This window comes from Pomacea canaliculata, linkage group LG8 (assembly GCF_003073045.1).
Source record: "Pomacea canaliculata isolate SZHN2017 linkage group LG8, ASM307304v1, whole genome shotgun sequence".
In the NCBI taxonomy this organism is placed as follows: domain Eukaryota; kingdom Metazoa; phylum Mollusca; class Gastropoda; order Architaenioglossa; family Ampullariidae; genus Pomacea; species Pomacea canaliculata.
Window position 1 is genome coordinate 26,559,110 of NC_037597.1, and position 14,691 is coordinate 26,573,800.

Below are 14,691 nucleotides of genomic sequence, written 5' to 3' on the forward strand. Positions count from 1 at the left end.
GCTGTTATATCATCTTTGTCAAAGCAGAGATAACAGATCGATCTGCAATAATGAAATCAAATTGCTTTGATGTCTCCGCAGTCACGGAACAATAAAAGACTGTAGATAATCGCCCTTGAGGTCTTGTGGACTGGAGTTAGATTTCGAAGGCAAGTCTGTACTTTGTCTGCTCTGTCTTCTTCACACGCTGTGGCATAACGCGGCGTTTCTTCGTTGACCTCTCGAACAGTTCATTAGGCACACAAATGGACCTTCTGCCGGTCCCCAGTCCAAACCACTCGTTGATCCCGCGCACGGGTATGCAGCTCCTCACACTGGCGATGAAGGAGGACAGGGCGACGAAGACGTAGGATATGGAATGAACGTAGGGTTATCAGCATTTTCCGAATAAGAAAATTAGCACTCACCCACACGGTTTGTGCTTGTGCTAATGTCCGGCGGTCACCCGCTCGCCAAAACAGCACCAGAAGCCCACCCGGTCAAACACCCCGTCTGTTATGATCACCTCCGGTCACTGTGTCCAGCGACAGCACCAGCCACCCGGTCCCACATCAGCTGTGCTAACGGCACCTGCCTAAAACATTCACACCGCCTTAGCTCGACTGACTCTAGTCTCAAGAAAAATGTCCTGATGGACGCTAGGCGCTGGGGTTTGCTATTTTGTCTCTGAGGGGCAAGCATCATCTGAGAGCCTTCGAGCAGACGACGCGTGACGTAGAACGGGAATGACGTCAAGTGAAAAGTTCACAGAGTTGACCCTTCACCGTCAGTCTGTTCGGGTAGGCGATGGTGATGTTCCTTTTGTTACTTCAACACATAGCTTACATATTGTCTGCTGATATGTCTCTTGATAAGCATGTTTCTGACATCTGTCGTTTTGCGTATTATGAGCTCTGGAAGATAAGCTCCATTCGCCATACTCTGTCCATCTCAACCACCAAAATTCTCATCTGCTCATTTGTTGTGTCTAAACTATATTAGTGCAACTCTCTTTTTGTTGGCTGTCTACAGTATCTCATTGATAAGCTTCAGAAAGTTCAGAACTCAGCTGCCCGTCTCGTTTTCCGGACTCGCAGATATGAACATGTCACACCACTTCTTCACTTTTTTCATTTGCTACCAGTTAAATCTAGAATAGACTACAAACTCACAACTCTGTGCTATATCAGAATCAGAATCAGTTTATTGAATAGGCCATCGGCCCTTTACAAGGGGGAGCATAACCATCAAAGATATATCAATAGTAATATAATTTTAGGTAAGAACAACATGCCCAGGTGTAAGTAAAGATATGCATTGCAATTTAACCATACACTATACAGTTATATAAATATACAAGTACAAATTAATACAGTGGAACCTCGGTTAACGAACTTAATCCGTTCTGAAAAGCTGTTCGTTATCCGAAATATCGTTAGTATCCGAAACAGACTTTTTTAACTCCATAAGAAATAAAGGAAATAGATTTAATGGTTCCCCAGCCCCTGTTGATGGCGCTATTTGAAAGTTACAGGCTATATATATATAGTAGGTTTTGTTTTAATGAGAAACAGTTATAATGCAATATAAATGGAGTTAAACATAAAAAACATTAACGAAAGCAATTTAAACATCAGAAAACTTGCCGTTTTGAACGGCGTGGTGGAAGCAGTGTGTGGAGGAAGGGTGGAATTACTGCTTTGATTCCCCCTCCATAAGCACACGTGACATTTATAAAATCGGGGGACTTCCCTTTTCGTAGCTTTTTGATTTTAAAGGAAAAAAAACTTGTCCAGCGTCTGCTCCTTCTGCCTTTTTTGAAACTCTTCGGTAAATACGACATCCACATATCGCGAACAAGACGCAATGCCACCTGTCATACTTTGAAATCATTTCCTTTTTCAATTCATTTGTTGGCCGCTTCCTTGTCATTGCCTCACTGCTATTAATTGCTCTTAATCTTCTTTAATGCCATGATTGAGGATTGTCTTATTAAAATAAAGCACAAAAATCACTAAATAAGAAGGATGCGCATAGATAAGGAACAACTGATCGTAACTGTGTCTCGAGCGCGAATGACGACATGCTGGTCGGTCACGTGTGGTTCACGTGGCTGTTCGTTATCCGAAAATTTTGTTCGCTATCCTAGACAAACTTTTAACGAAATTTTGTTCTTTATCCGGAAATATTTCGCTAATCCGAGGCGTTCGCTAACCGAGGGTTCCACTGTACTCATCAATTAATTTTAGTCACAAGACAACATATAAACCAACTAACATTCACAATCTTTGTCTAAGTCACAGTTTTCTATGTCAGGTTGCATTTTAAACAAAAGAGGCAAGACGTAGTGTAGTTCGCATTTTATTATATGACAGTTCAAGAGTGGTGAAATGAAAAGGGAAAGGTGGCTTTAGAATATTTTTTAGGGATGGAAAGTTTACGTAAGGTCCATATATTTAGGGCATGTAAGGAGAAAGTGCTGTTCAGTTTCAACAATGTCAGGGCAAAAGGGCAGTTCAAAGATTCTGATTGAGTTAAAAAATAACGCTGCTGATGAATTTAAGTACAGCTACACATACGATGTCCTCCAACGGACGTCCTCCCTCTATGCTGCTAAACAATGGAACTGTTCTTCATCACATTCGCCAATCGGACTACAAGGCTACATTCACACGCTCTCTGAAAACATATCTGTTAACACATCCTTAACTCTGGCAATACTGTCTGTCATGCTAACCATCATATAACGCTTGCTCCATCAGATACCCTGCCATCTCATCAAGCCTACGTCAGCACGTTTCCCCTGACCTCTCGGCATTTCGTCCTCCCGCGTGTTTTCCGCTGCGCGGCATTTTATTCCCTTCCAGTAATCGTTTTCTTTGAGTACGGATCAGAAACTAAACTAATGTCGGGGACGATACGAACATCGCCAGTGAAAAGACAGTTAAAGGTGGAAACATTGAAAGGACTTTTGTGAGGTGCAACTTTGACAGCGAAAATTCAGGAAATTCTTGTGGAAAAATTGATGACACTATATCAGAGAGCTTAGATGTAGAGAGGGTTCACTCGTGACCGCGGGAAAACTCGTCGGTTAGAGTTATCTTTCTAATTGGATGCTACGAAACAACACCGCACAAGGCGATCGTCTTGAGGCAAGGTGGGCAATTTTGTTCTGCGATTTAACTGTCAGAACGCCAGATTTAAAATCAACCTCAAAAGAAAAACGTTCCACAGTTTCCCAAAGGAGGAAGAGAGGTAAGCCTACAAATTTATCTCAAATTACGATCCAATAAGTGTACTGTAGTTGAGAGCAGTCTACTACAAACGCGTTTGCTCGATTTCTATGATTATTAAAACGACTTTACTGATTATACTGTGAAAACTGTGTGATGAATTCTCACTTATCTGATTACAAACCTATTTAAATTTGTTATAGTATTTTCATTTAAGGCATTCGCCACTGGGGTGAGATGTTATAAAAAGATTTGTTATTAATATATTTTGAAAAAATCATTACAACAGGTGCAAATATGGATGAACTTTACGAGAAGGAAAGATTTTGACCATCTTACACCATCTGATATCTATGGAAAAGGATACTGTCTTTGCTCGGATCATTTCGAGGAAAGTCAGTACACAACTGTCAAACCCCCAAAAAAGTCTTGTCTGGAATTGCAGTACCCACAATTTTCGCCATTCCAAATCCACCATTCAAGGTTGATAACTTATGATTATTTAGATAATGGAATATTATTCCAATATAATATTACTAAAGCCACATTTACCATCATAGGGCCTTTCTTCTGTCAATATTTTATTTTTTAATTAACATTTATCATGAGAGATCACTCTAACTGGCACATAAGGCTAATGATGATCATAGCTTGCATCTGGCATAAAGAGTTTCTCTGTGACACTTTGCAATGGTGACACTGTTGAAACACCCTCATCCAATGCACTACCTTTCTGACAGGGTGGAAGATGACTGTGCAGGCTCTGCTTGAGCTTTTGATGAGCTTCAGCAAATCATGAAAATTCATTACTTCTTACAGAAAAACTGAATCAAGACTGCTTAGAAGACTTTTTTTTCTTGCTTTCAGGGAAAAGGGGAGCATCTACATAATCCCACCGCAGAACAGTTTAGATTATTCTTCCGTCAGATCATGATTGAGGAACTGTTTCATCACAGTAGTAGAACTAATTGCAGAAGGACAATGACGAAGCTCTTTATGACTCTGACATCTGTGACCACTGACAAACAACAGGACATAATGATATAGTGAAATGTAGATATTGACGAGAATGACTATGACCATGACATCGATTGTTTAAAATGACAAAGACAGTTATTGATAAAGTAAATATCACTTTCAATAAATTTTGATGATAACTGTAGTGCCCTCTAAACTATTTTCTCCATACAACCACCACCAAAAAACAAAATTCTGAGTGAGACAGTCAAGATATTAGAGTGTACAGTTGTAAAAAATATGGGGACCAGTTACTTCCTGGGAAAAAAGTTAAATTCCAGTTGATTCGACTTCTTGTGGGAAGAGCTAAAAAGCGATATTGACCTCTGTTGTCCACTTGGTGCATGTGATCTGAAAGGATAGTGTGATTAATTATTTATCAATGTTCGCCTTCATTTTTCTTTGAAAGATAGCTTTGTCCTTTTTGAAAAAGGAGCAAAAAGAAATCAAAAAATGTTGAAGTTACATCATTTGTAAGCTTTTTAAGCTAATAAAGTAATTTAAAATTATTATAGAAAGTGTGAAAGAAAATGTTATAAATCTTCATTTAAAGTACATGTGAGAATGATCCCTTATTGAGTAATCTGCTTGCTGTATATTTCATCTTAGTAAGCATAAGCTGTTATCTTTCAATTGTCAACCAATTTATTACATCCACAAGGATATGAATGTATAAAATATATACATTATTATTAATAGTAGTATTATGATTTGTTATTAATTATGATTATTATGATTTGTGTGAGAATTTATTGCTATGCTTGTATGTAAACAGAAATATATATGTCTCAGTAGATGTGAGCAAGTCTTCTGAATGTGGGCTTGTTTATATTCATGGTAATTCTGTTTTTAACTGCTTTTCTCATATTAAATAAATTCTCATAAATTAGATTTTTATGGATTTTAAATTAAATGCAAATTTGTGCTCATTGATGTGCTGTTTGAATTATAAAAAGTTATCCTTTTTAAATATAGTCAGCTGTCATACATGTATTAAAACTCTCCCAAACTACCCTCATCTAAGCAATTCCCATGAATAAAAGACACAATCTGTTCTTAGATAAAGGTCATTTGATATCGCAAACACCTAGACATTTACTCAAAGATAAACACAGCTAGCCGACTTTGTTAGCTAGTGGTTGATTTAGTAGCAACTGCGGCGTAGCATCTTTTTTCGAAGGGACGCAACTCGTCACTACTTTTCTTAACAAGTAAGGATAAAGAAGGAGTGCACCCTCTCTACATCTAAGCTCTCTGGTACGGTTTCGGAACAACAGCCCTGCAAGATGACGAAGGTGCCGGACAATTATTGGCACGATAATTTATACAGCGCCTCACCTGCACGTCCGCAAAGTTGGCTGAGCGGTAGATAAGGTAGGAATATTATTATATTTAAATTTTGAATACCGGTTTTCTATTTAAAATGGAATACTGTAGTGGCGTGAAGAGATCTGCCGTTGAAAGCATCACTACTCGGCAAACTCAGAGGAAAGTCCCCCCCCCCCCCTATTTATCGGCGTTCTTTGTCGGCGACGACATCATCATCGGCACGCGTCCCGCTTTTGCCCCGAAACGTCTGGTCACCTTTCCCGAGGTCATCTTTATGACTTATTGCTAGCTGTGGTAAACAAGTTGTGACAAAAAAATTGACGTTCACAAAACATTTCTAATTATTGAGCCCATGTCTTCACGTTAAGCCCGACAATAATAACAAAAAGCTTATGAAGTTATCGTCACCATATTATTTCGCTTTAAGAAAAAACCGCTACAGTCGCAAACGGTGGGAAAAATTTATGAACAATTAAAACACTAAATTCGTGCGTTATTTCGCGAAATCGATGCAAGCCTATCTAAATGTCTATAAAACAGTGCTTCCGGCATCGTATCAATAGGGATATTGATACACGTACTCCATTACCCCGGCCCCGCTTGGATGGTCGACCCCAGGCCCCGCGTGTTCCTAACGCCGCCTCTGAGTGTGTCTGTACGTACCTCACTGTCCTCTGTTATCTTTACACAGTTTATAGTATCTACATCCCTTCATACCTTTGAAGCAGGGTAAGAATTGGGCTCTTCCCACAATCCTTCCACACCAACACAAAAGACAACGCTCTCGTGGGTTCTTAGTTTGTATTTCTGATGCCAGTCGATGCTGCTGGCTCTGGCGAACCTTGATTCCACATACTTTCTCTCTCACACCAACTACCCTGTCTCCTTATATACCTCTCGGGTGGGTCACTTTTCGCGGTTTTATGCATCAGCACTATCTTCATGCATCAGCACTTTTTCCCGCATGCATCAGCAAAACTATTTTCGCCCTCTTATGCATCAGCACTTTTCCCGCCTAACAAGCGCTGGACTACCGGCCCTCTATCGGCGACCACCCACCATCGCCGCCCCCTCGTCTACACACTACCATACCTTCATCCACTGCTTTACGTTCTACTCTTCTACCTCATCTTTATGTTGTTCAGTGTGCCTATACTTACCTCACTGTCCACTGGCTGTTATCTTGTACCTCATCTTATGTTGTTCAATGTTCATGCAGTGTGTCTATTCATACCTCACTGTCCACTGGCTTTCAGTTTATCTTTCATTTATCATTCTTGGTCATGATGCTAAGCGTTATATGTTCCCATTATTATTAATACCCAACTTCTTGTTGTTCATACATTGTTGGGTGAGCAGATTTGAACAAGTCCACCTCGTGCATGGGGATGTAACTGCTTGCAGTGCGGGGGCATCACAAGAGCGAGTTACTCCGCTTGTTTGGGTCTTAGTTCGAAGTCCACTGCGTCCAGTCCGCTGAGATTTTGCACAAGTATCCACAAACCAGCGCAAAATGGGGGGCCTGGCTGAAAGGGTCATTCAAGAATCGTCGTGCTCATGCTTGGCAGTTTCATCGGTTTACTGGCACTGTGTAAAATTGTCATCGACTGTGTGAAAGTTGGTCCCAGCAAGGTGTTTAGCCAGCAGAAGAGAAACAAGCCACCTGCATGTTTAGAAGATTCCAGCCTTGGAACTCACGGTTACGCCCATTTAGAAGTGAGGAATTTTGTTTCTCGAATTAAGGCTTCTTTTGTTATTACTCAGGTATAATTAAGATTTGTCCTAGTTAAAATAAAACAATTAACTGATGCCAGTCTTTCTGGCTGATTCAACCTTTTATCGACTCGTCTTCAACCCTGAGTCAATTCGACCACCAAGAACAGAAGTTCTTATTATTCAGTGTAATCAAAAATAGTTATATTTACTATCTTGATGTAAAGACACATTCGCACCGCCGGCTTTATGGGGTGGCGAGCAGGAGCGATCGCCCAAGGCCCGCATATATACATATATATATAGCACCTGCATGGGGGGTTGGTACATCGGGAGATGGGGATAATCCGTAGTTTTCACGATGCATTCACTAGAATTGCATATCTTTTCTGTTGTCCGATTTTTAAAAATTATTATTCGGAAGCAGTTCCACTATATTTACAGAACTACAACACTATAGGTCATTTATTACCGCGCTATGTTATGCCTGTTTGAAAAGGCCCCCCCATTACGAACTAATATCCCTGGACTATGCACATCGATCTTCCCCCTATCCTATAGTGTCGGCGCTGACATTCGTCGTTTACTGTGTGTAAAGAAAAACAAAACTATACAAACACAATGCAGATTAGTAATGTGATATACATAATAGGAAAGTTGCCATGGATACCTGTATATATAGAAGCGAGAAGAAAACAACATTGCTTGCTTACAAATAGCAGAGCAATTGGTATGGCACTAGCGGAGGGTTCATGGCCACTAAACAGGCCTGTTTAGTACAACATGATGTAAGCAAGCATAACCACACTTCAGGAAAGCATGGGTATCATTTGATACAATATTATTTCTATTATAATGTAAACAATTAAAATATCCCTGTCAGTTCATTAAAGACCATTAAGGGCACACAACTCCCCTCTACTTAGTTTCCCTCCCCTATTTTCTTTGGGATACTTTGAAGTCAGCAGCTACAGTATACAATCTGTAAATATACCTCTCGACCTCTGGTGTGAACAAGAAGTCACACATGCTTCAGACAATACATTTTTTGTACCAAATTTCATAGTAAAGCATAAACAGACCAGTTATTGAGATTAGCATCTATGTTTTATGGTGCAAAAATGACCAGTTGATTTGTTTCTTAATTATTTATATCAGTCATTACACATCCTCACATTTATTCATTGCTAACAGGCATTTCTTACTCTATAGTGACTATAACTGAGTTTTGTCATAAACTAATGGAAATGTATGAATTTTTAAAATACATTTCTGTGCTGATCTCATGGATATCTTGGCATTTTCCTTTTTCTCAATGACTTACAAAGTTGCTCAAGCAAATCAGATTCATTATATTTGTTTTAAAATAAATCACTGAAACTTTATTTTCTCTTTTTATAAAAAAATTTATTGTGTTTATAAGTCCCATCTCATTTTTGCAGCTTAATCAATGCGTGTTTTTGGCACCCACTTTTGCTCAACACATTTTCACATTATGTTTTGTAGGATATCCGTATGCATTATGTGAGCAATGGAAGTGAAGATAAACCACTAATGCTGCTGGTTCATGGCTTCCCAGAGTTCTGGTACTCTTGGCGCTATCAGCTGAAAGAGTTCAAGGACCGTTACAGGTTAACTTTGACTTAAAGTTGTTTTATATATATATAATTGTTTGCTGCCAAGGAACATAGATGTCTGGGAGTAACCGCACCCTAAACATTCATGAGACCAGATCCAAAAGAATCTTTCAAAGCAAGGAATGAAAGACAGCTTTATCACATGAATGGTAGTTTGTTTATTTTACTTGAATGTATTTTTATATGGCTATAAGTTCTTTAGGAGGAACTGATCCCTAAAATGCAAGCACTCTTTTCTTCTTTTGTGTTGGGGAGATAAGATGCTTTGAACATGAGCACTCTCACTTATGCAAAGGTAACCTCATTGCAACGTCACAAATTAGGTTGACTGTTATGAAAACAGCTTATTTACATGTTCTCGAAGCCCCAACACTAGCTGTGGCCTTCACTGCTGACATCAGGTGTTAGAAGTTAGCTCAATGCATGTGGGGATTTCATACAAACAATTTTTGATTAATGAGAGGGATTCTTTACATGAAGCTGTGAGCAGATTTGAGCTACATTTGACATTTAATTTCGGCAACTTTTAAAGGATAGATATAATTTGGTAAGGTGATTTTGAAATAAAAGTCTGTCATAAAATTTTAAAAATATATATTTTTACTTGAAACTTAAAGGCTGAATAATTGTCTGGAGAGAAGGAATTATTATATAGCAGAGGCAGTTGAGGGTTCTCGTTGGATCAGGTGGAAGCAACTAGCAAAGAATGATCACTCAGATAGCTAGCACTGTGTGCTCCTCCCTTCCCTCCCTTGGGTTGAACCATTGTTTCCCACCATAGGGAAAAACTAAAAGGGCATGGAATTGCTAGCTAGGTCAAATGGCTGTCTTTAAGTTAAGAACAATAACACTAATTAAACGGATTGCTTGTGCTTATTCAGGGTTGTTGCAGTTGACCTAAGGGGCTACAATGAAACTGATAAACCATCAGGAATATCCAGCTATAAAACAGCAAAGCTTGCTACAGACCTAAAACAGCTGATAACTGCTTTAGGTGAGACTGCAAGGAAGAGCTTCCTTTTCTGCCAATGTGTGTTGCATATTGAATGTTGCAATGAAATCTGTTCTGATTGTTTAAAAGAATATTTTTTAACTTGATTTAGAGGCTACATGTGAATATGTATACACTGTTAAAGGAGGTTGCTGTAGCCTTTGTAGAACATGTATCACTTTACATTTAGTGATTACATGTTATATCGATTATTCTTGTAATATAGGGTTAATAATAATAATAAGAAGTTGATTTGTACGGGTCTTTTCTCCACCGTTAAAGGTGAGCTCAAAGCACTTGACTAAAAAGAAAAACACACAGACATAATAGTTGTCTCAAAAACAGTTGTAGAATCACTGAAAAATAGCCGAACTCTTTAGTAAGATCATCAGGTTAGTTTTACAATCACTGAAAAATAGCTAGATTCTGTTCAAGAATTTCTAGACCGAAATACTGGACGCAATCATCATGTTTGGGTAGTCATAGACTGTTCACAAGCGCTGGCCTTCTGACTGTGGAGAGAAAGTTGCGGAGGCCAGTTGATATTAAAACTTGGCTAACCTTCACACACCAACATCAAAGAATGGACCGAACGCGAGATGCCGGACCTGCTCTCATCTGCTCAAGACAGGACCGGGTGGAAAATTCTGTCTGTTGCTGCTGCCTTATGGGACGGTCCCCCCTACGCCCGGACCGGGCATGGGACTGACCTGACCTGACCTGAACCTTCACACTCCTATGGATGACACCTTTTCTATGCAAGTATTCCAGAGCATGCAGTTCCCGCAAGATATATGTGACCGCTAGCTCCAGCAGATCGCTGTGAAAACGGGCATGCAGCAGGTGATAGCAAGAATGATAGTCCATAACAGGCATGACTGTCCACGGTAATGTAGGAGAACAGCCTCATGTTGTAGCTGCTTGGTTAATACAACTTTCTGTACACAAGAGAACTCGCAGTCTAAGTTTTCTAGACCAATCCGTTTAATAGCTACCTGCAGTGGTGTTGGCCAGTGCTGAGCTAGATGCACTGTGGTTGTATCTTTGTGACCTTTGTCTATTCCTGTATATAGCTTATAGACACAGGCCACACTGTCAAACTGCACTTGTACTACTTCTGATGATGGCTTACTGATGCTGAGAGTGATTTCACCTTGTTTTCCACGAGTGTTGGGGAGGTGATGTCCTAAGGCTGACTTGCTGGTGGACAATCAGACAGCTGAGATTTTGAACAAGCACATGCTACTGATTTGTCTGACATAACTTTTGTCTGTCTTTAGCCTCTTTAGCCTCTTGTCATAATTGAATCTATGAACTTTACCAGCTACTTGTAATAGCAATTCGTCTGCTCCAGGCCCTGTGCTGGCTCTCAACGGCCGGAGTTCAGATCTTAGAAAAGATATTGTCTCACGAACTTGTATTATTACATTGTATCATCTTTCGGAAGGCAGAATAATATATCAACGGAGACTCAGGTCGACAGAGCTGAAATCGCTAGAAGACTGCTGGTAGCAATGAAATCATAAAGCAGAGAAAAACTGCATGAAAATGTTTAAAGCAAAGGACTGACTGTGATCTTCAAGATCTTCAGAAGAAACAGAAAAGTCTGGAAGTCGAAGGAAAATCCGAAAATCACAGAAGAAAACAAAAGTCAAACAGTCCTGCACAACAATGACGCAACCAAAAAAAAACAACAACAAACAAACACCGGCCTACACAAAGAGCACCAAAAACACAGCAAACTAATAAAAATACCAAAATAAATTACGGAGATCCACCTTAATCGAAGGAAAGCCACTCAAATTGTGTTACATGGCTTTTGGGTCGTCTTTAGTTTCTTACTACAATATCAGATAGGGTAGCAGTATAGGTCTAGGTCATATGAAGAATGCTGGGCAACTTCAATAGTGTCAGCTTTTACAAAACATAAACATGCATTAGATTGCTTCACTTTGTGCAGGTTACAGTGACTGTGTCCTCGTTGGACATGACTGGGGAGGAGCTGTCTGTTGGGCATTTGCTGAAAAATTTCCAGACCTTGTGAACCACCTCATCATTCTCAACTGTCCTAATATAAAAGCTTTCCGGAAGCACGTTCGGTCAAGCCTGAAACAGGTTAAAATGTCCTGGTAGGTGCTCGGGCACTTTGTCACATTAAAGCGAATTAGATATTGTAAAGACTGTTTGCTTGCAGTAAGGTTTACAAGTACACTATCAGTCATATCATGTTCATGCTTGAAGTTTTGGAGAAAATGCCTAGAGGAGATCAGTAAACAATAAGTCCATCATTTCCTCAATCTGTAGGCATGAGACTAACTGACTAACTTCGTTTTTCAGGTACATGTATTTCTTCCAGCTTCCCTTTTTGCCAGAACTCATGTTTAAGCTTCAAGATTATGCCATTCTTGATCAACTTTTTCGTAGCAAGCACAGCGGGGTTCGTTCTGACAGAATGTCAGATGAAGATATTGAAGCATACAAGTACACCTTCAGTCGTAAGTCATGTTCATATTTTCGTATTCAACCATACTAAAACAACCACTGCACTTATCGATCATCTATGGTAGAACAGTAGTTAAGCAATGTAAATGATAATATATACTGCAGCCCTGTTCATAGACTTTGCAAACGCCTTTGCTCATTAAAAAAATGAGAATGAGAATGTCAACGGGAAGAGGGTTAACCACGATCAAGTATTTCGTGAACACTGTTCAGCACTAGAATTTTCGACGAGAACGAGGTTAGAAAAGTACTCAGCCACGGAATGTGAAGGAAGAAGACTTGCCCGAGTCACGACATGTAAATTTCCCGAGTTGAGATTACACAGTGGAGCAGGGTAGTGGGCATCGACGCTGGATGCGGCACGATACTTACCCTTGATGGAGTAACCCCTCCTAGACGAGGGTTTTTTTTATTCCTGCATGGGCTAATCAGTTGGAGACCTTCTGAAGGAGGAAGAATCACCTCCCCAAACCATTCCTCGATCGTCACCTTTGTTGCTTTTGATGACGATAATCACAGATACCCAGTTGAAAGCGATCATTTCATTCTGTGGGCATCCACATAGACTACTGAAAAATTACTGCGTGCTTGTTGGTCATGATTGCTATACAAGTACTCGTCTTCCTCCGAAAGCTTTTGTTGTTTGTTTGTTTGTTTTTAACATAGGCAGTGGTCTGACCGGGCCGATCAACTTTTATCGTGCTGCATTTGAGGTAGAGAGAAGACCACCCGACCAGTCTGGATCACGATCTAAAGGGATCAGCGTGCCTACCCTGGTGCTATGGGGCACAGAGGATGCAGCGTTGGATAACAGACTTGCAGAAATGTCCTGTGAAGTGTGCACAGGCAAGGTGGTGTTAAGGTACATCGAGGGTGCCAGCCACTGGGTACAGATGGACAGACCCGATCTTGTCAACAAATACATGCGAGAGTTTCTGACTGAGTCGGAAAAATAAAAAAATACAGATCATTTATGCTTTTTGAGGGGATGTCTTACCCATGTTTTATTTTTTGCATATATCTTATTCTGGGTTACGGATTGGGTTCACAGAAGTTGTACTGTCAACTTATGATGTGAATCCATGACATTGTGGAAGGTCTAGTTTCAGACTAGAAACTTTAAGATCATGAAATTCGAAGGAATGAGACTGACACCAATTTTTTTCTTTTCCAGCACCTCTTTTGTTTTGCTTTTGTTGTTTTTTGAAATTTTTCAATATTTAAACATTTTGTAATAGTCATTGTCAATTGGGGAGATGAATGGAGTCTTCAGATCTTACCTTGTGCTGCAAAGCATTGTCACTAGTGGGGTTATTGCTACCTCACTTGGTCTTTGTAGTGAAAGAACAGTTGTGATGGCGTGATCTCTTGTTGAAGAGAGTAAGAGTGGTAAAAAAGATTTTCAAATATTTGGGAAAAAAAACCAACAAAAAGGAAACCAAATCAACAGGTAGTGTCAAGAGACAAAAGAAATGTTCAGGGAAATTTCAAGTGGTATCCTCCCCATTGTGTTACTCTGCCTGGTTTTATGACTGTTGTTGCACTAATATAATATATCAAATGTCTGCTTTTATTTGTCCTGGCTAGGTTATTGCAACTCTGTGTTCCTAACTGCCTATTGGACAAGTTTCAAAGGACTAATAATAATGCTGCTCCTAATGTTTTCCGTGAACTACACTCTTCCGTGAGCTTAATTTCTCTGGCACAGTATTTTTTTTCTCTGTATGTAGCATCTGTTTACAGAGCTGGCTGCCTTGCCATGATATAGCTTTAGTTGCTGGCTCAACGTGAAGCACCAGTTCGTATAATGCCTTGCCATCAGAGACTGTGATATAACTCATACCTTTTTCATTCTGTTTGAGAAAACTGATAACAATTTGAAAAATATCGACATGCGTGAGTTTTTATTTTTTTAATAAACTTTGAGAATAGCACACGATTTCATTGTATATTAGCGTCATTTGATGAGAAACAATTTTTCTGAATACCTTCAGTCTTTAAACTTCCACTTCTGTTAGACTATTTTTAGTTTCTGTGAAGTAATCAGTATGTTCGGTACGATTTTCAAGACAATATTTTCTGCCTGTTGCAAGAAAAAAAAATGTAATTTAACAAGCCCCCATTAACATCTCAAAAACTTTATGAAGATGATTTTAAATAATGTTTTCCCCACTTTAAGAAGAAAAGGGTGGAGAGGGGAGGGAGTTGTTGAACATTCCATGTTTATTTAACTGTTTGTGAGAAGAAGATAAAAGACATCCTGAAAACAGAAGACTCGAGACGAAAATCA

At 39.6% G+C, this 14,691-nt stretch overlaps 1 protein-coding gene across 1 annotated transcript; it reads left to right on the forward strand.

Moving 5' to 3' along the window:
• Positions 1-734: 734 nt before the first annotated feature.
• LOC112570976 (epoxide hydrolase 4-like) lies at positions 735-14,340 on the forward strand. Its single transcript, XM_025249737.1, has 7 exons — positions 735-779; positions 6,918-7,274; positions 8,778-8,902; positions 9,790-9,902; positions 11,860-12,028; positions 12,237-12,394; positions 13,068-14,340. Exons 2-7 carry the CDS (start codon positions 7,116-7,118, stop codon positions 13,355-13,357), a joined length of 1,014 nt encoding a protein of 337 aa, XP_025105522.1. The 5' UTR covers positions 735-779; positions 6,918-7,115; the 3' UTR covers positions 13,358-14,340.
• The last annotated feature ends 351 nt before the right edge of the window (positions 14,341-14,691 follow it).

What these genes read in the sequence shown, in the direction of transcription:
- LOC112570976 (XM_025249737.1), top strand. Translation starts at nt 7,116, where the DNA reads ATGCTTGGCAGTTTCATCGGTTTACTGGCACTGTGTAAAATTGTCATC. An exon ending in ACAGCTGATAACTGCTTTAG is followed by an intron (nt 9,903 to 11,859) that starts GTGAGACTGCAA and finishes CACTTTGTGCAG; the next exon opens with GTTACAGTGACTGTGTCCTC. An exon ending in ATACAAGTACACCTTCAGTC is followed by an intron (nt 12,395 to 13,067) that starts GTAAGTCATGTT and finishes TTTTTAACATAG; the next exon opens with GCAGTGGTCTGACCGGGCCG.